At 46.5% G+C, this 22,669-nt stretch overlaps 1 protein-coding gene across 1 annotated transcript in view; it reads left to right on the top strand.

Moving 5' to 3' along the window:
• The window catches only part of GALNT10 (polypeptide N-acetylgalactosaminyltransferase 10), a 230,686-nt gene that overhangs the window by 166,116 nt on the left and 41,901 nt on the right, over positions 1 to 22,669 (top strand). The window contains exon 5 of the mRNA XM_069589994.1: positions 18,373 to 18,558. Within this exon, the coding sequence (XP_069446095.1) occupies positions 18,373 to 18,558 (186 nt within the window). The remainder of the gene's footprint in view (positions 1 to 18,372; positions 18,559 to 22,669) is intronic.

The following is a 22,669-nucleotide window of genomic DNA, read 5'->3' on the forward strand; positions in this document are numbered from 1 at the left end:
TTTTGTTTACCATGAATGCATCATATTTATAATGACAAAAGAAAATAGTGAAGCCTTTTCCATTTTAGGAAGAAAAAGATAAAACATTCAGAACACTTGACATCCCAAAATGGAGTCCACCTGTATCAGTTGCAGTGTTTCTTTCCCTGTGGTCCACCTAAATCACTGACAGAATTCTGTGCAAGTGTCCACCTATAGGGAATGGCCTTAAACATCAGCCAAAAGAATCAGCTACGGCTTTAGGTCCTGCCCCCACGTGCCTCCGGGCCTTTGCATCTGCTGCTCCCCCTACAGCACCTGGTAATCAACTGATGGGCGGTCACATCTGAAACACAAACCATCTCACAAGCAGACTTGGATGTGATGGGCAGAGACATACCCTTCCGTTAAGGAAGGGGTGATACTTGAGTAGGAGTTTCATGAGTGGTTCTGATTGATCAGTTCACTGATAAATACCAACTCTGAAGATGGCTTCTGCTTCCTGATGCTATGTCCTATTTTTAGAGACTCGTGAGTGAATACCTGGATGACAGAGTCCCCTGAACATGCTTGATGTCTTCCCTTGGGTGACATGTTGAGTCATGTCATGGTGGCATGGATTTTAAAAAATAAAAGCCGCAAGTGGCAAGGAAAATACATCAAGCCAGGATCATTCACCAGATATCTGTCAGTACATGCCACACTGCTATGCAGGTGCTATGAGGGACAGGAAAATAAATCACTCATAGTCCTGCCCTCAAGAAGCTTGTTGCTGGGCAGAGAGGACACAAGTCCTGCACCTGTACGTGCATGGAAAGCAGAGCATGTGCTACACTCAGGGGCATCTGGAGAGCATCATTCACACGGATGCTGATTCAGGAGCACCTTGAGCTGAGCCCAGAAGAAAGAATAGGATGCCCTGGGACAGAGAAGCAAAGAAGGATGCTCTGAGCTGCAGGATTCGCAAGAGTAAATGAACAAAGGCAAGAAAATTGGTCAAGTGGTAGCTGCAGAGAAAGGATCGGGTGCAGGGTTGAGGAGGGAGACAGATCCGGAAAGGTGGGCTCTGGACATTGCTGGGAAGCCTGAAATGTCACCAGATGACCTCAGTAGACCTGTGCTGTAGCTGCAGTGTGGGTGGGAGGAGAGGAAAGGGATTAGAGGCCAAGATGACCAGGTCAGTCCCTGATGTGGAAGTCTCTGTGAGTAGCTGAAGATCCCACAGTTCCTCCTCCGGTGCTAGCCAGCGAGGAAGCAGGGAGGAGAGAGGCCTAGATGAGATATCTCAGGACCCTGCAAAGCAGAGATTTCCAGAGGTTGAGCTGGGATTTGGGGGGGTGGGTTGGCAGTAGTTAGGGTGGTAAAGAAAGCTCTGACATATGCTCAGCTTTCTCTTCCTGCACACCGAGCAGGAAAATATCCCCCAGGGGAAGGCTTTTGCCCTTTAACGAATATGAAACTGACAGGTTGACACTGGTTAAAGTGGAAGGATTTTTTTTCTTCTTTAATAACACCTTAAATGATGAGCGTGGAAGCCGGCATCCGAAATGAAACACATGTTGCTCTCCAACACCTGACAACCTGACATAATTTAAGAGGAGCTACCAAGAACCCACAACTGAAACTGCCCATGAATCTGCTCCCCTGGATGGGCTCCAACTGGGTGAAAAAGTGGCGACGGCCAAGTCCAAGGGACCCAGCCTTCTATTCTCGTGTGTAGCTGATTGGTGGGGAGTAGCTCTCAGAAAACAGGGAAGGCTGTAGTTAACTTGATAGTGGTAGTTCCTGGTGTATTTTTATTCATCATCTGATTATTACACAGATTTATGGCCCTACCCACCCAGTGAAAAGGGACCAATGCATTTAGTTGAAATTAAAAGTGCAGATAAGCTGCCTGTTTAGATAATAGCATCTCTTTTTTTAATAGATTACTCATCTTCTGTGAAATAGGAGAGAGGAGTTAATTTGTGTGATGAAGTGCTTTCTATTTCTGGGAGCTGGCTGGTGGATGTGATTGCTTAAGGAAGGAGTGTAATTCATTCTTAAAATCACCAAAAGCGTGTTCAGGCCAAATACCTGTGCCCTGAGGAATGGAGTAATTTGTAATGTGATGCCAAGAAACAGAGGGCCTTGTGGTTTCAAGCAAATGTTTGGGGAAGGTGTACAATTTATCTTTAGGTTGGAGGTCAGATCTCCATTCATTCTCAGAAAAGTGCCAGAGAAACACAACAGACCTCGGAGGTATTGGAGGTTTGGTTCCAGACTACTGCAGTATAGTGGATATCACAATAAAGTGAGTCACACGCATTTTTTTGGTTTCCCAGTACATATAATAGTTATGTTTACACTATGGGATTCCCTGGTGGCTCAGAGGGTAAAGAGTCTGCCGGTAATGCAGGAAACCTGTTTGATCCCTGAGTCAGGAAGATCCCCTGGAGAAGAAAATGGCAACCCACTCCAGTATTCTTGCTTGGAAAATCCCATGGATGGAAGAGCCTGGTGGGCTACAGTCTATACAGTCGAAAAGAGTGCAGCTGAGCGACTTCACTTTCACTATACAGTAGTCTATTATAAAGTGTGAAATAGCAGTATGTCTAAAGAAAACAGTATATACCTTAATTTAAAAAATACTTTGTTACTAAAAAATGCTACCCATCATCTGAGTCTTGTGAGTCATATTAGTAACAGCAAAGATCACCAATCATAGATCTCCATTACAAAGATGGAAAGTGAAAAAGTTTGAAATATTGCAAGAATTACCAAATAGTAACACAGAGACACGAGGTGAAAAAATGTTGGAAAAATGGTAGATAGACTTGCTTGGCATAGAGTTGCCAACAAACCTTCAATATCTTTGAAGCTCAATACAGCAAAGTGCAATAAAATGAGCTTTGCCTGTAAACCTAACAAATTAAGCCACCAGACCAAGAGGCCACTGATTGCAAGGAATAGTAGAAAGAGACAGATTAAGGCTGGAATTCACAACACTAGCTGTGTGATCATGGGCAGTGACAGACCCTTCTTGAGTCTCAGTTTCCACATCTGTCAGATAGGATTAACCCTCATAGGGTGGCTGTCAAGAATGCGTGTGGGATGAAGCCAGCCAAGTACCTGGGACAGTGCCTGGCGCCTGGCAGGTGGAAGTCTGAGTCTGCTGCCCCGGGGGCTCTGGCTTCTGCTCAGGGACTCACTCTGTTTCCACTCTGAATGGAGAGCCCCCTGGAAGTGTCCATGTGTGCAAAAATATTAGGAAGGGCTTTGGGTTTTACTGAACACTTGATGGACGAGGCAGAGGAGGGAGATTTACATCACAGATGCCATAGCCACCCACATACAACTCTTGTCATTGTGTTGTTTAGTTGTTAAGTCATGTCAAACACTTTTGCAACCCCATGGACTGTAGCCAGCTGGCTCCTCCATCTGTGGGATTTCCCAGGCAAGAATACTAGAGTGGGGTTGCCATTTCCTTCTCCAGGGGATCTTCCTGACCCAGGGATCGAACACAGGTCTCCTGCACTGCGGGCAGATCCTTTCCCACTGAGCCTCCTGGAAAGCGCACAGCTCTCATTCGACATCCCTTTTCTCCCACAGCCTCTGGTCCACACCACTGGGATGCTTTGCTGTCACTCTTCCCACCACACAACGCCCAGGCTCACTGATTCCCTTTTCCTCCCCCCGAAGGTTCTGCCCAGAAATGTATTGTGTTACTGGAACATGCCTGTGCACCTTTCACCCAGCTTCTCTACCTCTCTTGCACACTGACACTTATAGCTTACACACATGCCTCCCCAAAGTGAACTCTACCCCCTCCCCAGGTATGCCGTGGTGCTGACTTTTCCAGAAATATATGTATGTCAGGGGAAGATTTGCTTCTGGGGATTGGAACTTCATCAGAAGTTATCCAGTGTTACAGGAAATCAAATCAATAACAGTGCAGCTTGTGGTACCTAAGTTGCCAGCCCACAGACCTGCACTGGTCTGTAAGGTGAACCGATATGTGTTCAGTAAATGACACTTGAAACTGCAAGCACTTGGCTACTTCACTGTCTTCTTGTAGCCATTCTAGATATTTACATATTGAAACACATGTTACTTTATTATTTCTTCTCTGTATCACAGTTGGGGGATCATACAGAATTTTCCCCATGTAAGTGTTAAGCACATTATATTATTTATGAATTTTATTTTAGGATATTAAAGGGGGGCATACAGAATAACTGTCACATAAAGGGACACTGAGTAGGAGAGGGTTGCTGCTGCTGCTAAGTCACTTCAGTCGTGTCCGACTCTGTGTGACCCCATAGATGGCAGCACACCAGGCTCCCCCATCCCTGGGATTCTCCAGGCAAGAACACTGGAGTGGGTTGCCATTTCCTTCTCCAATGCATGAAACTGAAAAGTGAAAGTGAAGTCGCTCAGTCGTGTCCGACCCTCAGCGACCCCATGGAAATGCAGCCTGCCAGGCTCCTCTGCCCATGGGATTTTCCAGGCAAGAGTACTGGAGTGGGGTGCCATTGCCTTCTCCATTGAAACCCCTGAATCAGAAGGTGAGTCAGCCCAGTGTCGGCACCATGTTGGCTTTTGATAGTCTGAGCCCAGTTCGCACAAGTCTCCTGTGTCCTTGATCTTTTTAGCTGCTTGAGGCAGTAGGCCCATAGAATGCAAAAGCCCCATGTATGCATCTGCCTAGCAGCTCTTAGGGTGAGAGGAAAGACACCTAAAATGTGCTCTGTGAAGTTTTTGGTAGAAGGAAGTTAGCCATTTGGGAGCAATGACTTTGTCCAGTCATGTAGTGTTCCAGAGGTCTCAAATCAACGCACAGGAATTCTAGTCATGACCTACTGAAGTAAGCTATGCAGTAACTGTCCTGCTTATAGAACTAGACCCTCGGTACATTTTTATACATTCTTAGAAGTGTAATAACAATAACAACAGTGGGGTCTTTTACAAAGAGCACTAGCCTCAGGGGTCAGGGGCCATGGCCAAGGACCTCAGGTCAAGTGGTGCATCTTCTTCTAACGCTGTAGATTCCAGACTGTGCCCAGAGCCAGGGTTTTTCACACTTTGTTAGACTCATTGGAGAGTCATGAAATCACCATCTCCTGAAGTTCACTCAAATTCACGTCCATCGAGTCAGTGATGCCATCCAACCATCTCATCCTCTGTCGTCCCCTTCTCCTCCTGCCTCCAATCCCTCCCAGCATCAGGGTCTTTTCCAATGAGTCAACTCTTTGCATGAGGTGGCCAAAGTACTGGAGTTACAGCTTTAGCATCATTCCCTTTCAAAGAACACCCAGGGCTGATCTCCTTTACAGGGTAATGCTATGTAAATAGTTGCCAGCATACAACAAATTCAAGTTTTGCTTTTCAGAACTTTCTGGATTTTTTTTTTTTCTGAGTATTTTCAGTCCATGGATGGATCCATCCCCAGATGCCGAAACCACAGACACAGTGGGTAACTGTATGGTCACAATCACCTAGGTTTATTTCCCTGGGGTCACCATCTGCGTTAAGTTAGATAATTGTCTCAAATGTTTACATGTATCGGAATCACTTGGAGAGCTTGTTAAATTCCAAATCAACAGGCCTCACCCATCTGATTCAGTTTGGAGTGAGGTCTAAGAATTGGCACTTCAAATAAGCTTCCAGATGTTGCTGCAGCCGTCTGGGGATCACACTTTTGAGAATCACCCTGTTGGATCAGCAGAAAGGAATGTGTCTGGCAGAGTTCCTGACACACAGCAGGAATACAGTAAACGCTTTCTTGATTAAACTGAGCTAGGGACTTCCCTGTCAGTCCAGTGGTTAAGACTTCATGCCCCCACTGCAGGGAGTATGAGTTCGATCCCTGGTCAGGAAACTGAGATCCTGCATGCTATGCAGTGCAGCCAGTAAATAAACAAGTAAACTGAATTGAATTTTCTCTGGAAGAAAGGTCTTGACTAAGGGAGGGTTGCTTCACTACTTTTAGCTGTGCAGGAATGGCTGGGTGGCAGCAAATTGTAAGATTTTTAAATGTGTGAATTGTATGGTATGTGAATTTTATCTCAATAAAGCTATTATCAAGAAGCAGAGGAGCAAGGGGAAAAGAAAGAAATGATTGTTTTTGTTTTTTCAAAAACACACATCAAAAGTAACTGTTATGCCTTAGAATGTGTTATAAAAGACCTGTGTCAAAGGAGAATAAAAAAGGCCTTCTAGCTGAATTTGGAGGCCCCTTTCAGCTCTGCCACTCTCTGAACTTCCTCCAAGGACTCTGGGCCAGAAAAAAAAGTATGTCTCTCCTGAAGGGCTCATCTGCTTTCCTTTTACAAACAATAAACGATGCTTCAATGCCTATACATTTCCCCTACAAAAACCTATCCTGGTGCAGACATAGCTTTCCTTCCTGACCTCTCTTTTTAATTTTCTTGCTGTTTATATTTACTTGTCTGAAAGTTTTCCAAGTAAGTGAAAGCCTGGGGGTAGACGATAGGATGGAGGCTGTGGAATTGGGAAGTGGTATCAAACCAGTCAGTCCTGAAGGAAATCAACCCTGAATATTCATTGGAAGGAGAGATGCTGAAGCTGAAGCTCCAATACTCTGGCCACCTGATGTGAAGAGCTGACTCATTGGAAAAGACCCTGATTCTGGGAAAGATTGAGGGCAGGAGGAGAAGAGGGCAACAGAGGATGAGATGGTTGGATGGCATCACCGACTCAATAGATATAAGTTTGAGCAAACTCTAGGAGATGGTGAAGGACAGGGAAGCCTGGCATGCTGGAGTCTGTGAGGTTGCAAAGAGTCAGACAAGACTGAGCAACTGAACAACCACCACTACCACCCACCTGGCAGAACGGAGAGACCAGGGACTTGGCAGGGTAGCATCGCTTCATATGGTTAATAATGCCAGCTTTTGGATTAGAAACACCTGGCTGTTATCTACTAGTGTCTGGACATAGACTGGCCCAGAACTTTTCTGAGCCTGTTTCCCCTTCTGTAGCTCACAGGGCCTACCTTACAGAGTTGTTGTAAGAATGAAATGAGACGGTCTGTATAGGTAACAGCACTTAACACTGGGCCTAGGCACACAGTAAGCACCGAGAGGAACCCATGGCAGTGACAGCGGTGATAAAGATGAGGCCCTAACTCACGGTAACAATTGGCCTTTGGCTAGTAGCACCTGAGTGTCAAAACAGCACACAGGGAGATGGTTTTGCCTGCCGGGAGCCCTTCCCTATTCCAGATGGATTAGCAGTGCCTTAAAATACAGTGTCGAAGACTTAAAAGTGAATAAACCCATCCTGAAAACAGATGAGCTATGACACTTGAATAGCCAGAAGCCCAGCAGAGCTGAGATGTGACAAGACCCAGAACACCTTGAAGCCCCAAAAGCCAGGCCAAGTGTAGGGAAGGCAGCCTCTCTCGCCGTGGGCTCTGCGCTACTGACAGCTCTGCCGAGGCCGGAGAACCAGCAGTGACACACAGGTCTGTCTGATGTGTGACGTGCTCCATACTTGCCCCGTCCCCTTCCTCTTCCTCCTCATCCCCCTTCTCTTCCATCTTCTCCTCCTCCTTTGGGGCCCCACCCACAGGGCCCTGTGCCACAGGCTTGGCGTCCTGCCAGCACCGGGGACACGCCGAGCTCCTTTATCTTTGGTCCCCTCAGGAGTCTCTGCAAGGCGTGATAGCACCAGAGATTGAAGCTCTGGATTCTACTTGGGAATTACTTTGATTACACACAGGAGTATAGCAAAGATTCCTGAACAAACTAAAACTGGATTTGAGTCCTGTCTTCACCACGTACATGGCTGGCTGTGTAACCTTGGACCAGAGACGTCTTCTAAACTTCACTAACCTCATCTTGAAATGAGGATGATGAACCGTGACCTGCTTCCTTCACAGGGAAATCAAATCAGATCAAATCAAATCAAATCAAATGATGGAGGAGGAAAGCGTGTGGATTCAGCAGGGATTTGCAGATGCCTCTGGCCTCACACCAGGCACGAAGGCCACACTGGCGAGCAGAGTTTGCTCCTCTGCCACCTTGAGTGGAGGGAGGCAGAGTCAGTCAGCGCACAGGGAGGGAACCATGACCTGAGCTCAGCAGCGGGAAGAGCAAGGTTCAGGGCTCTGGGCCCATCTGCCCTCAGGATCTGCTCTTGTCTAGGAGGTCAAGATGGAGAAGGCAGTGGCACCCCACTCCAGTACTCTTGCCTGGAAAATCCCATGGACGGAGGAGCCTGGAAGGCTTCATGGGATCGTGAAGAGTGCAACTCGACTGAGCGACTTCACTTTCACTTTTCAGTTTCATGCATTGGAGAAAGAAATGGCAACCCACTCCAGTGTTCTTGCCTGGAGAATCCCAGGGGTGGGGGAGCCTGGTGGGCTGTCGTCTCTGGGGTCACACAGTCAGACACAACTGAAGTGACTTAGCAGCAGCAGCAGCAGGAGGTCAGGAAGGGCTTTAGTGAGGAGGTGTGACCCAAGATCTGAAAGATGAACAGGAGTTAACGAGGGGGACATGTGAAGAGGCTTGGACGTCAGCAATCCAAGCAGAGGGACTGGTTTGGACATAGACACTCAGGCAGAAGGGGTCATCAGGAGGTCTTTGGACGCCAAAAGAAGGTGACATGTTGGGGGCTGTGACGAAGGAAGGGGAGGGTGAGGCTAGAGAGGGGGCAGGATCAGCCACACACAGCCTGTCATCCTTGGGAAGGATTGGGACCTTCTCCCCAGAGCCAGGGGGAGCCATGGAAGGATTTTAAGCAAGAGTGCAAGGGTGCCAAGGTGCCATCTACCTCTTTTCCGAGAGGCCACATGACTGCTGCGTGTAGACTAAAGCCGGACAGGGGGACAGCAGTCGTGGCTCCTTCAGTTGGCCACGGACCACAGCGGTCCAGACAAGGGACAGCAGTGGCCTGGATTGCAGCCATGTCCTTGCTGTGTGTCCCTGTTTCGATGCCAGTGTGTGAGACCTCAGCCTTCTGTCTCCATGTCCTCAGGCTGTAGCAACAAGGCACCACAGACCAGGCAGCTTTAAACGACATGCGCTTAATCCCTGACAGTCCTGGAGGCTAGAAGTCTGAGCTTACAGTGTTAGTGGGGCACGCTCTCTCGGCAGGCTCTCACAGAGGACCCCTCCTCGCCTCTCCCTAGATCCCGTGTTGCCAGCACCCCTTGGTGTTTCTCGGCAAATAGATGCATCGCTCCAGCCTGTGCCTCTGCGACCCCGTGGCCTTCTCCTTGTGTGCCCCAATTTCCTTCTTGTAAGGATACCAGCCATTGGATGAGGGCCTGCCATAAACCTATATGACCTCATCTCAACTTAATTGCATCTGCAAAGATACTATCAGGTCATATTCGTAGGTTACTAGGGTTTAGGACTCCAGCATATCTTTTAGGGGTCAGCACTCAGCAACTTCTCGTGCACAGCTTGCCAGATAGAACCATCCTCAGAATCATAAGTGCCCTTCAGAGCAGACAGGAGGGAGAGGCTCCATTCAACGCAGGAGCCAGGAGGACTCCTGTTCCCAGGGAAATATGTGTGTTTCCAGGTGGGATACGCAGGGAGGACAGAGGGGGCACAAGCTCTGGGTTCTGATCATCACTCAGGCCTCAGCCATTGAGAGATGTCAGGCAAGCCTCCGCTTTCCTGAGCCTTGGTTTCTTCTCCAGTTGCCAGAATTGATGATACCTGCCCTGCCATGCTCCCCTTGTGATGGCTTTGGGGAGTCCGGTGAGATGACCAGCCTGTATTTTGTGAGAAAATACTGTGTGCCCAGCTGAGATAACTCACTGGGTGTATTCCTAGGAAAGGGACAGCTAGTCCAGAGGAAGCTGTAATATCCTTCCCTGTTAACCACTCCTCCACACAACTGCTGCCTTTCCTCCTCTAAGAGCACAATGGTTATAAGCACAGACTCCATCAGCACCAGTATCATCCAGAGGATGGGTGGGGATGAAGCAAGAGAGGCCAGAAGTTCCAGAAGCTGAGTGATGGGTCCTTGGAGCTTCATTTTTCTATTCTACTTTTTAAAATATGTTTGAAATGGTACTTAATTTTTTTAAAAAAGTTCAACAAGGAAGCCTACATACAGACTCTTGAACCAGATTGCCCAGGTTAAAATCTGAGACCTGCCACTTACTGTGTATACCTGGGCAGTTACTAAACCTCTCAGCACCCATGAGTCCTCATCAGTAAAACAGGGATACTAGCCATGACCTGCCTTGTGGAGTGTTTGTGAAGATTCCATGAGTAAATACATGCAGGGTGCTTGGGTTGGTGCCTGGCAAGGTGCATACTAAACATGTGGGGATCATTAGTTACAGAAATAATGGTCCCAAAGATCATTGTGTTGCTGATCCAAAGTCATCACCTTCAAGGGATCACACCATCAGCGTTGCAAATCTTCTAATTCAGCGGAGCGGTCCCCAAACTTTTTGGCACCAGGGACCAGTTTTGTGGAAGACAGTTTTTCCACAGACCAGGGTCAGAGTGGCGGGGTGATGGTTTAGAGATGATTCTGATAAGGAACACGCAACCTTGATCCCTCGCTTGTGAGGTTCACAGGAGGATCTGAGCTCCTATGAGAATCTAATGCCACTGCCACTGATCTGACAGGAGGCCGAGCTCAGGCAGTAATGCAAGCGAGGGGGACTAGCTGTAAATACAGATGAAGCTTAGCTTACGCACCTGCTACTTAACCTCCCGCTGTGTGGCCCGGTTCCTAGCAGGCCATGGACTGGTACTGGGGTTTGTGGAACCCTGTTCTAGCTCATACCTGCCACTTGGACTCTGTCTTGGTTTGGGTTTCCTGAAGCAGATCATGAGATGGGCTGTGAGTACAAGTGGTTAATTTGAGAGAGGCTTTCAGGAAACACCAGCAAGAGAGTGGGGAAGTGAGAAGAGGAAGGGGGAGGCAGCCAGGAAGGGCGCCTGAGATGGGTACCAGGACTGGCAACCACAGGGAGCCTACACAGAGCACATGCTCGGAGTTATCCCACCTGAGGGGCGAGAGGGCTGGGGTGGTTGTCCACACACACCATGGTCCTTGGCTGCGGTCCACCATGTGGATATAGACCCCCAGGCAGCATCAGGTGCTGGCAGGTGGGAGGCAGGCAGGGAGTGAACAAAATACTGAAGAGGTATGGGCAGAGCCCACAGAACCCACTTGTGAGCACTCTGTTCCATGCTCTGCAAACACCTGCTGATGGGGGCTCACCTTCAGGATCAACCTCACCCCTTGTTGGATAGCTCTGACTTATCCTTATATTAGGAATTGTTGTTCAGTCACGCAGTCATGTCCAACTCTTTGCGAGCCCATGGACGGCAGCACGCCAGGCTTCCCTGTCCTTCACCATCTCCCAGAGTTTGCTCAAATTCATGTCCATTGAGTTGGTAATGCCATCCAACCATCTCATCCTCTGTCATCCCCTTCTCCTGCCTTCAGTCTTTCCCAGCATCAGGGTCTTTTCCAGTAGGTTGGCTCTCCACGTCAGGTAGCCAAAGTACTGAAGCTTCAGCTTCAGCATCCATCCTTCCAATGAATATTCAGGGTTGATTTCCTTTAGGATTGATAATAAGGGCAAACGCAATTCTGTTTTGCTTTCCAATCAGAGCAGCCCCTGGAATGGGCACGGTGGTTCTGTGGCACAGGGTGGCTGCCGCCTTGCTGCTTCAGGCCAGACATCTCTCAGCCCTGGCATTGTCACACTAGCCACGATCTGGCCTCAGAGTCTTTCTTAACACTGCTTTAGCTACCCATTACAAACCTATGAGTATAGGCATTTCCGTGACGCCTGTTTGCGGTCCTTGCCCTAGGGTTTATGAAGCTGGGGGGAGCCTAAGACTGGAAGACTCACTATATGACTCTGGGCAAGGCATTTAACTTGCCCTAGCTGTTCCTCTCTGGGTAGAACAGAGGAGCTAACAGACTGGAGGTAGAGATAGGCTTTGATGTGCCTGGAAGAACCAGCTCTCTTACAGTCAGGTATGGGTTTTAGACCTTGGCTTCATCATTTATAAACTGTGTTCTTTGGGTAGGTCACACCACCCATTCTGAGCCTCACGGTGTCTTTTCATACAAGACAGGACCATAGTACCCCCATTTGTAGTGGTGTTGTAAGCAACAGAGATTATGTATAGAGAGAGCTCCATGTGTGAGCAGAGCCTCAGTAATTGTCCCCTGTAATTGTTATCATCATAACTATCATCATCCTCATCTAAAGTCCCTTCCAGCTTGAAAATTCTATGACTTTATGAGATGTCCTCATCCAAGAAGACAGCATGGTAAAATAAGGCAACAGTCCTGATTTTGTGTAAATGTTCTTTCTAATACGGACAGGAGGAACATAATTGCCCCTAAATAATTGCACCGACTTTGCCACAAGCTGTCAGAAGGCCTTAATTGGTCCATCTGTAATGACTGCGGCCATCTGCGTGCAGGGTGATTTAGCAGTGGGTCTCTGCCGGAGCAGGGCCCTCATGATTAGAGCCGGACGGGGCCATATATCTCCCTCTGATGGGAGTAGTGGTGTGTGGTATAGGAGATTAGCTCATCCTCATGTTAACGACCGACCAGTTGAACCTAGCCAAGAAGCGCTAGTCACAAGACAATGACTATGGATTTTTTTTTTTTAAGGTAGTGTGTCTGCCCTAATAGCAGCCTATCTGGAGCGTGATCGTGCCTCTTGCTATCATGTCTCGCTTCCCAAGAAAGTCTCTTTTGGAAAGATTTAGTCCCTCAATTAGGGCGAATTGATTTCTGCTCTCTACAGAGCCACTGTTCCAAAGAGAAGTGGGGAAGGGCAGGAGGAGCCATAGTAATCTTTGTGAGCAAGCGAGAGGCGACCTGGAGTGTTTTTCAGCCTTGCAGCCTGGGGTTATATCTAGAGTTAATCTTTCCTCTGTGTATCTTTTAATTGTTCCGACTTGCAGGGTGCCAGACAACACAACACAAAACACCCCTCATCTCTAGTCCTTACGTTTCTGAAGACTTAAATCAAGTGCCTGGAGCAGTGTTTCCCCAAGTGCACCAGCACGAAAGTGATTTTAAGTGGGACCTAAGATGATCTCAGGTGGCTCTGAGACTTTGCATTAAGTAACATTGACTCATGGGGAGAGTATATTTTCTCTTTTCAAATCTCTCTTTCATTTCCTCTGATTACCTCCGATGGAAGGTCTTGGCTGGTTACCCTTATCTCCCTTCTTTATGAAGAGGGAAGCGAGATCTGGCTGAAATCTAGTAACATCACTTTATCCTTATTAGTTTGGCTTTTTTAATTCATTAGCTCTTTATCACAAATGGTACCGATTTTCTACTTATAGTGTTTAATATTTCCTTTTAAAATAAAATTAATTAAATAAAATTGTTAGCTTGAAAAAAAGTGAGTTGATTTTAAAAAGAAAATCTTAAAGAAGTTGTTGTAAGGTAGGTGGAAGTGGCAAAAATCATGCCGGTAATATGATGATGAGAGATGGGGAAAACACAGCTAGAGAGGGAGAAAGCCTCCTGTTTCTACGGTGAACCCAGCAGTGTCCTGGCTGTATGACCTGGGGCAAGTTTTAAGCCTCTCCAAGGATCAGTTTTCTCATCTGTCAGATGGGGAGACTTGTGATGCAGAGTCAGTTCAGTCACTCAGTCGTGTCCAACTCTTTGCGACCCCATGAACTGCAGCATGCCAGGCCTCCCTGTCCATCACCAAGTCCCGGAGTCCACCCAAACCCATGTCCATTGAGTCAGTGATGCCATCCAACCATCTCATCCTCTGTCGTCCCCTTCTCCTCCTGCCCCCAATCCCTCCCACCATCAAGGTCTTTTCAGATGAGTCAGCTCTTCGCATGAGGTGGCCAAAGTATTGGAGTTTCAGCCTCAGCATCAGTCCTTCCAATGAACACCCAGGACTGATCTCCTTTAGGATGGACTGGTTGGATCTCCTTGCAGTCCAAGGGACTTTCAAGAGTCTTCTCCAACACCACAGTTCAAAAGCATCAATTCTTCGGCGCTCAGCTTTCTTTATAGTCTAACTCTCACATCCATATATGACCACTGGAAAAACCATAGCCTTGACTAGACGGACCTTAGTCGGCAAAGTAATGTCTCTGCTTTTGAATATGCTGTCTAGGTTGGTCATAACTTTCCTTCCAAGGAGTAAGCGTCTTTTAATTTCCTGCCTGCAATCACCATCTGCAGTGATTTTGGAGCCCCAAAAAATAAAGTCTGACACTATTTCCACTGTTTCCCCATCTATTTGCCACGAAGTGATGGGACCAGATGCCATGATCTTCGTTTTCTGGATGTTGAGCTTTAAGCCAACTTTTTCACTCTCCTCTTTCACTTTCATCAAGAGGCTCTTTAGTTCCTCTTCACTTTCTGCCATAAGGGTGGTGTCATCTGCATATCTGAGGTTATTGATATTTCTCCCGGCAATCTTGATTCCAGCTTGTGCTTCCTCCAGCCCAGCATTTCTCATGATGTACTCTGCATATAAGTTAAATGAGCAGGGTGACAATATACAGCCTTGATGTACTCCTTTTCCTATTTGGACCTAGTCTGTTGTTCCATGTCCACTTCTTACTGTCGCTTCCTGACCTGCATACAGATTTCTCAAGAGGCAGGTCAAGTGGTCTAGTATGTCCATCTCTTGAAGAATTTTCCACAGTTTATTATGATCCACACAGTCAAAGGCTTTGGCATAGTCAATAAAGCAGAAATAGATGTTTTTCTGGAACTCTCTTGCTTTTTCCATGATCCAGCAGATGTTGGCAGTTTGATCTCTGGTTCCTCTGCCTTTTCTAAAACTAGCTTGGACATCTGGAATTTCATGGTTCACATATTGCTGAAGCCTGGGCTTGGAGAATTTTGAGCATTACTTTACTAGTGTGTGAGATGAGTGCAATTTTGCGGTAGTCTGAGCTTCTTTGGCATTGCCTTTCTTTGGGATTGGAATGAAAACTGACCTTTTCCAGTCCACTGCTGAGTTTTCCAAATTTGCTGGCATACTGAGTGCAGCACTTTCACAGCATTGATGCAGAGTACGAGTTTATGAATCAAGGGAGATAAAATATGTGAAGCTTCTTCGGAAATCATAATTTGCTTTCCCAGTGAAAACTGTTCATTTTTATACAGGGTTAGAAAAATCAAAGGTTCAGAGGGTTTTGGATCAAGCAGTTAAGGGGCCCTGGCTTTACTGTTAACTGTGGCACCTTCCCCTCTCTGGACTTAATTTATGTCTATAAAATAAGGAGACTGAACTACTCCAGTGCTCTCTAGGCTGGCTGTGCATCAAAATTATCTGAGGGTCAAGTAAAACCAAAGATCCTGATGCTGCCTTCAGTCTCCCAGATCACAGGGAGGATCTAGGCAACTGTATTTACAGTCAGCTCACAGGTGATCTGGCCACATCCCCTAAATCAGGGGGACCTGCCCAGCTCTAAGCCCTGGTGGAGTGAATTCAGAGCAAGATTGTCTGACTTTCTTGATCCAGCATCCTCTTTTTTAAGGCTCATTCATATCATTGCCATAGCTCAGTCTTCTTTATTGCTGAATAGTATTTTCCCTGAGTGGATATACTGCATTTGATTTATCTGTTCTTCAGTTGATGTGTATTTGGATGATTTGATTTTCACTTTGGGGGTATTATGAATGTTGCTGCTATGAACATTAGTGTACGACTTTTCATGTGGATATATATGTTTTGGTTTTTTTGTTTTTCATTATTTATTTGTTTTTGGCTGCGCTGGGTCTTCATTGCAGCACTGGGGCTTTCTCTAGTTGCGGTGAGCAAGATCTGCTCCCTAGTTGCAGTGCATGAGCTTCTCATTGCGGTGGCTTCTCTTGTGGTGCAGCACAGGCTCTAGGGCACACAGGCTTCAGTAGTTGTGGCACATGGGCTTAGTTACTCCATGGCTTATGAAATCTTCCTGGACCAGGGGTCAAATCCATGCCCCTGCCTCGGCAGGTGATTCTTAACCATCGGGCCACCAGGAAGGTCCAATATATATTTTCATTTCTCTTGGAAATACACCTAGAAGTAGAATTGCTGGATTATATGGTAACTGTGTTCAATTGTTGGAGGAACTGCCAGACCGTTTTCCAAAGTGGCTGCACCATTTTATTACACTCCCATCGACAGTATATGAGAATTCTTATTTCTCTACATCCTTGTCAATACTTGTTATTATGTTCCTTTTTCATCATAGCCATCCTAGTGGATGTGAAGTATTAATAGTATTTCATTAAGATTTTGATCTGTATTTCCGTGGTGACTAATGATGTTGAGCATCTTTTCATGTGTTTGGCCATTTCTGTATCTTTTTTCGAGAAGTGCCTATTCATATCCTTTGCCCCTTTTAAAGAATTGCTGTAAAATCCACATGACATAAGGTTAACCATGTTAAAATATATAATATTCATGGTAAAGTACATGATTCGTTGACATTTAGCATGTTCATAATGTTGTGCAACCATCACCTTTATCTAGTTTCAAAATATTTTTGTCATCCCCCCAAAGGAAACCCCATACTTATTAAGTAGTCACTCCTCATTCCCCTCCACTCCAGTTCACGGTAATCACTGATCTGCTTTCCAGGTCTGGATTTACCTAATCTGGAATTTCGTACGAGTGGAATGCTGTAATATGCAATCTTTTGTGTCTGGCCTCCTTTACTTAATATAATGATTTCTAGGTTCATGCACATTGTGGCATGTATCAGCACTTCATTTCTTGTTATATGGATATATCCCATCTTTGTTTACCTATCTGTGAAATAATGGAAATTTGGGTTATTGTCGCCATTTGGCTGTTGTGAACAATGTTGCTGTGAATGTTCAAGTAATCAATAGATTCTTAGCTGTGCTGGATTCCTTGATCCCTTGCATTTCCATAAATTGTTGTATCAGCTTGTCAGTTGTCAGTTTCTACAAAGAAGCCAGCTGTGGGTTTTGATCACATTGAATTTATAGATCAACGTAGGAGGTGTTGCCATTTTAACAATATTAGGTCATCTGATCCATGAACATTGACTATCTTTCCATTTATTTTGATTGTTCATTTCTTTCAACAATGTTTTGTAGTTTTCAGAGTATACAGTTTGTACTTACTTTGTTAAATTTTAAGTGGTATTTTTACCATTTTAATTGAATTTTCAAATTGCTTTCTTATTTGCTAGCCTGTAGAAATACAGTTGATTTTTAAATGCTAATCTATGTCCTGAAATCTTTCTAAGTTTACCTGTTCTAGTTTTTTGTAGATTTCTGAAGATTTTCTGCGTAAGCAATCATTTCATCTATAGTCTTTCCAATCTTTATGCCTTTTCTTTGTCTTACCAATTGCGCTGACTAGGAATTCTAGAATAGTGCTAAAGTAGAAAGAAAATGGAAAGCCTTTCTCCTGATCACAAGAGCAAAGCATTCAATATTTTACCATTAAATATGATATAAACTATAGGTTTTTTATAGCATACTAGTTTTCATAAAGGGGCCTAACCCTGGTTAAAATCAAGAGACACTAATGTTAAAGCTGGCATTTTGAGTAGAAAGAGAATGTCTTTGAGATTTATTTATAACAGCTTTTCCAGGCATGGGCCAGAAGCCAGCCTACATTAGAATAAGCAAAAAGAGGAATTGGTTGTCATATGTAATAAGAACAACTCGGAGTCTGTCTGCTTCAGGCACAGGACGATCTGGAGAATCAAAATGTTATCAGGATAATGTCTCTCTTCATCTCTTCACTGTCTTTTTACTTGTTGACTTCAGTCTCAGCAGATCCTCCCAGCATCTCTCATCACCTCATTTTGCTAAAGATGTCAGGAGCAGCTCCAGACTTAAAGCCAACCAACCTAGTAACTCTAGTAAGAAAAACGGGCCTCATTGTTCAATAGTTCTGAAAAAAAAAAATTCTCAGGATTCATTGTTTGGACCAACTCAGGTCACATGTCCATCCCTGAACCAGTCACTGTGGCCAAGGGAATGGAATGCCCTGATTGGCCAGGCGCAAGCCACACGCTCCTCCCCCTGGGAACTAGGAGATGAGGCCAAACCCACCCAAGTCTGGAGGACTGAGAATGGGAGGGAAAAGGTAGTTTCACCCAAAAAAGAATCAGTGTTGTTGCCAGAAAAATGAGCGAATGGGTCCAAGCCAGACATAAATCACAGCTGCCAACTCTGTCATACAGAAGTTCTCTCTGTGTTGCAACTCTGGCACTAGCACTGGCCCTCTTTAAACTTCAGCCCCCGCCCCCTTTGCGGTACACAGGTGGTGCTTCCTGCCCTTGTTGGCCCCATCTGAGAGACCCAATAAGACAGTGTACCAGAAATCTGTCTAAACTGTAAAGAAGGGGTCACAAGAACGATTACTCAGCAATTGTTCTTACCCACCTGTCCATCTTATCTCTACTCTCTGTCTTGCAGAACACCTGAAGAAACCACTTGAAGACTACATGGCCCTTTTCCCCAGCGTGAGGATTCTCCGAACCAAGAAACGGGAAGGACTGATCAGGACCCGAATGCTGGGAGCCTCAGCTGCAACTGGGGATGTCATCACATTCTTGGACTCACACTGTGAAGCCAATGTCAACTGGCTCCCCCCCTTGCTCGGTAAGGGAGGCTCGCAAGGTGAAGTAGGCGGCCTGGAGTGCACCAGTGGCCACCGGCCCCACCTTCTGCAGGGAGTCACCTACAGGGCTTCCCTTGCCTGCCTGAGATGCACCCAGCACTGTGCCAGGTGCCACAAGGGTGTCAGATATTCAGGGGTGCTCAAAGTGACCTTACGAATCCATGCAGTCCTGCCCCTTCATTTTACAGAGGAGGAAGCTGGAACTTTGAGAGGGGAAGTGACTTTCCCAGAGTCATAAAGCACGTTAGTGTTAGTGATATGACTGCTTCTCCCAGGTTACTTCAGGTGTTACTGGAAAGCAAGCCAAGACTGCCTACTGCTAAGAACTAAATCTTAGCAGTAGGCATCTTGATGTGATGATGTAAGGGACATCATCAAATCAACTCAGAACAGTGGTTGTTCATTGCGTTGCTACTATGAGCCAAGAAAGCTGTAAGCATGATCTCCAGGCCTCACAAAACCACGCCAGATCAAAAGTGTCCCCTTTTTATATTAGAAGAGACTGAAGTTCTGAGATAATGAATGACTCGCTAGTTCCCTTGGGCAAAAAGTGTCAAAGTCCCCGTCTATCTGACTCCAAAGTGTATCCTCTTTCAGGATTCCACACTGTCTGCCTAAGTTCATTTGCTCCTCGGGGAGTTTCTGACAGCTGTCAGGGAAGGAGTCCAGACAGAGGGCAGCGTGATCCAGGAGTCCATTCATACAACTTTGTGGGCAGGAGGGAGACCTGAAGCCAGGCTGCCAGGCAGTGAGGTGCCTCATAGCTGGTTGAAGAACCAGGTCTGAATCTAGAGGTACTGAGCTTTGAGGAAGGCAGTGAGCTGCTGCTAACAGGTAGATGCTGAAGAGGAAATCCCCTAGTGGGGCTGGTGGTCAGGTGAGGAACAGGGATAGAGGCAGATTGGGGAACATCTGTCAGTCCAGAGAGAAAAGTGAAAGCCTCAAAAATAGGTGAGTATGGGATTTCCCTGGTGGTTCAGTGGCTAAGGCCTTTATACTCCCAATGCAAGAGACCCGGGTTCGATCCCTGCCCAAGTCAAGGAACTAGATCCCATATGCTGAAATTAAAAGATCCTGTGTGCCAAGTCCTGCATGCAACAACTAAAACCAGGTGCAGCCAAATAAATAAATAAAATTAATTTGCAGGGCAGCAGCAGAGACGCAGACATACACAAGACTTGTGGACGCAGTGGGCGAGGGAGAGGGCGGGACGAATGCAGAGAGCAGCCTTGACACCTACACCCTCCCATAGGCAACACAGACAGCCAGTGGGGATTACTGTGTGACACAGGGAGCTCAACCCAGTGCTCTGTGACAGCCTAGACAAGGAAAAGAAAAAAAATGGAGGGATACGTTCTCCATAAGAGAAAGCATAGAGAGCAAAGAGGACTCAAGATTAGGGCAAGCTTGAGCATGTATCAGAATCACCTACAAGATTTGGTAAAACACAGAGTGCTGGGCCTGGCTCCAGGGTTGTTGGTTTGGGAGTTCGGGGTGGGGCCTGAGAAGTTGCATTCCTGACAACCCCTGGGTGATGCCAGTGCTGCTGGTCCAGGGACTACACTTCAGGGAGCGCTAGTTAGACCCCCGTTCAGAAGTGAGGACAGAAAGCAAATCCTACACAGATTAATGGGATAACCCAGCATACTTGTTTCCTAACACAGATCAACATGAAACTTTAGTATGAGATTATATGCTTCTGGCCCCAAGGGTCCAGGATCCTACTGGGTTAAGACATAACCCAGATTTTTCTGAAAAACTCTTTATTTCATTAAACCCAGAGGTCTAGATCGGCCTCTCATGACTGAAAGAGAACAAAAAAGAAAGAAAAAAACTCATTCTAAATACCCTAATTTATAGTCTTGAAGGAACATCCCATTTGGTGGGTCATTCAGTGACTCATAAAGAGAATGAAGTGGTAGGCATGATGCTGAGCTTGTGGTCTAAATAGCCTTAACTCTGTTTCTATGGAAATATATGGGGGTAATTTTCATAATCTACAGGCATACATGGAAGAAATATTCTTCCTTTTTTTTTTCCTTTTTCCAATAGAAATGTGAACCAGTGGTGTATTTGTAAAAGTCTGTCCCTGCTAATATGAACAGCTGATATAGCCCACCTTGGCTTTTGTGTCTGAAGCCATAAACATGCACTGCCGTCTTTGGAGAGTAGGCATTTCTGAGCCTGAGAAGGATTTAGCCCTCCCTTCCCCAAAGGAAGCCACACTTTGATCATCATTTTCTTCATTTCTGTCACCATCAGCAGCAGCATCATGCCTTTGCAAGTCCCTTATCTTTTTAGGCCACGGCTGCTTTTGAAGGTGACAGTTATATGGTAAAGGAGACAGGCCAGGCATTATTATCCACATAGAGCAAGTAGGAAAACTGAAGGGCAGAAAGAATGAGGCTCCTGCTTCTGAGCTGCTCTCAGCAATCCTGGGCACAGAGGATGTCAGCAGAGAGGAGGTCACCTGCTAGGCTGAGCCTCTTGGCCATCATCCTGCTTGGTCTTCACAGAGACCCTACACGGTAGGTGCTGTCTTCCTCCGTTCTGTCAGCCAGGAAACCGGGTTTCAGAGGCACCAGATAACCTTTCCGAAGGTTATACTGTTCACACGTGGCAACACCAGGATTTGAACCTGGGCACCCTATCTCCAGGTGAGGACTGCACCGTGGAATGCTGCCTGTCTGATGCCGCCACCTTGACCTCACACCTCCCGCAATGAGCCGGCATCCAGCAGAGCCTTGTTTTCTCAACCCACACCCTCCCTGAAAGGGAGGTCCCTCGCACAGCCATGAAGAATTAGGAAGGGAAGTGAAAGTCACTCAGTCATCTCCAACTCTTTGCGACCCCATGGGCTATGCAGTGACCCCATGGGCTATGCAGTCCATGGAATTCTGCCGGCCAGAATACTAAAGGGGATAGCATTTCCTTTCTCCAGGGGAGCTTCCCAACCCAGGGATTGAACCCAGGTCTCCTGCATTGTAGGCAGATTCTTAACCAGCTGAGCTACAAGGGAAGCCCAAGAATACTAGAGTGGGTAGCTTTTCCCTTCTCCACTGGATCTTCCAGACCCAGGAATTGAACCGGGGTCTCCTGCATTGCAGGTGGATTCTTTACCAACTGAGCTATCAGGGAAGCCCTGTTAGGGAGAAAGGGCCCTTCCCTAGATCTTTCCCCAGGAAGATTCTTCAGCTTCCTTAAAAATTCCTAGGGAGCCTTCCACAGGGCAGATCCAAGCTCCACCCCAAGAGATCCTGATTCAGTGGACCTGGGGCAGGCCAGCCCTGGGAGGTTGGGGGAGAACACTTAAACATACCCTGCGTGCTTCTGACACTGTTGGTTCCAGATCTGTTCATGGGGACACAGTGTCAAAAGCACCATTTTTCACTTTTATGACCGTGTGCCACAGTTAGAAATACACTGGGGATCTGTCAGTCCATTACACAAATGCACGCACTGATGCAATATGACTGAAATATTTCCAAAACTGTGCTTTCCGTCATCACCTAGAATATATCCTGATATTCAGTGATTCAGTGTTCTTTTTTCTTCATTACAAATACACACACATACAATTTCATGACCCACCTATGGATTGTGTATTGCTGTTTAGAAAAAGACAAAACTTCCACTTTTCCTCCTGGAAGAAAAGTCTACTGTATAACTCAATGAATGAAGCCTGGGCCTTAGGCAGCTGCCAGTCTACCCTGACCCTACCAAACTCCCCATTCCAAGCCTTGAACTTGATCCCTGGCCTAAGCAGCAAGGCAGCCCAGCACAGCCCACTTGCGCCTCATAGCAGATCATCTGCCCCAGTCGCTGGCTGTAGTCAGGGCTTCTTGGCAGAAGGCTCACTAGAGGGCAAACAGTGAGTTTTATAGAGTCTGCATCTTTCTGGCTTGAAAGGGACTTAGAGCCATTTTGAGGTTAAGACCCCCACTTGCCACCTTGGATCACCTTACAGGCAGAATTCCTGCATGGCCGAGGTCCACCATGCCTTGCTTGCCCTGAGGAGCTCATGGGATAGTTCTCTCACTCATCAGTAGTTCTGACTGTTGGGAAAGGTGAACTGGCCTCTCTCGCAAGGAC

The sequence above is a fragment of the Ovis canadensis genome, chromosome 5 (assembly GCF_042477335.2).
Source record: "Ovis canadensis isolate MfBH-ARS-UI-01 breed Bighorn chromosome 5, ARS-UI_OviCan_v2, whole genome shotgun sequence".
Classification (NCBI taxonomy): domain Eukaryota; kingdom Metazoa; phylum Chordata; class Mammalia; order Artiodactyla; family Bovidae; genus Ovis; species Ovis canadensis.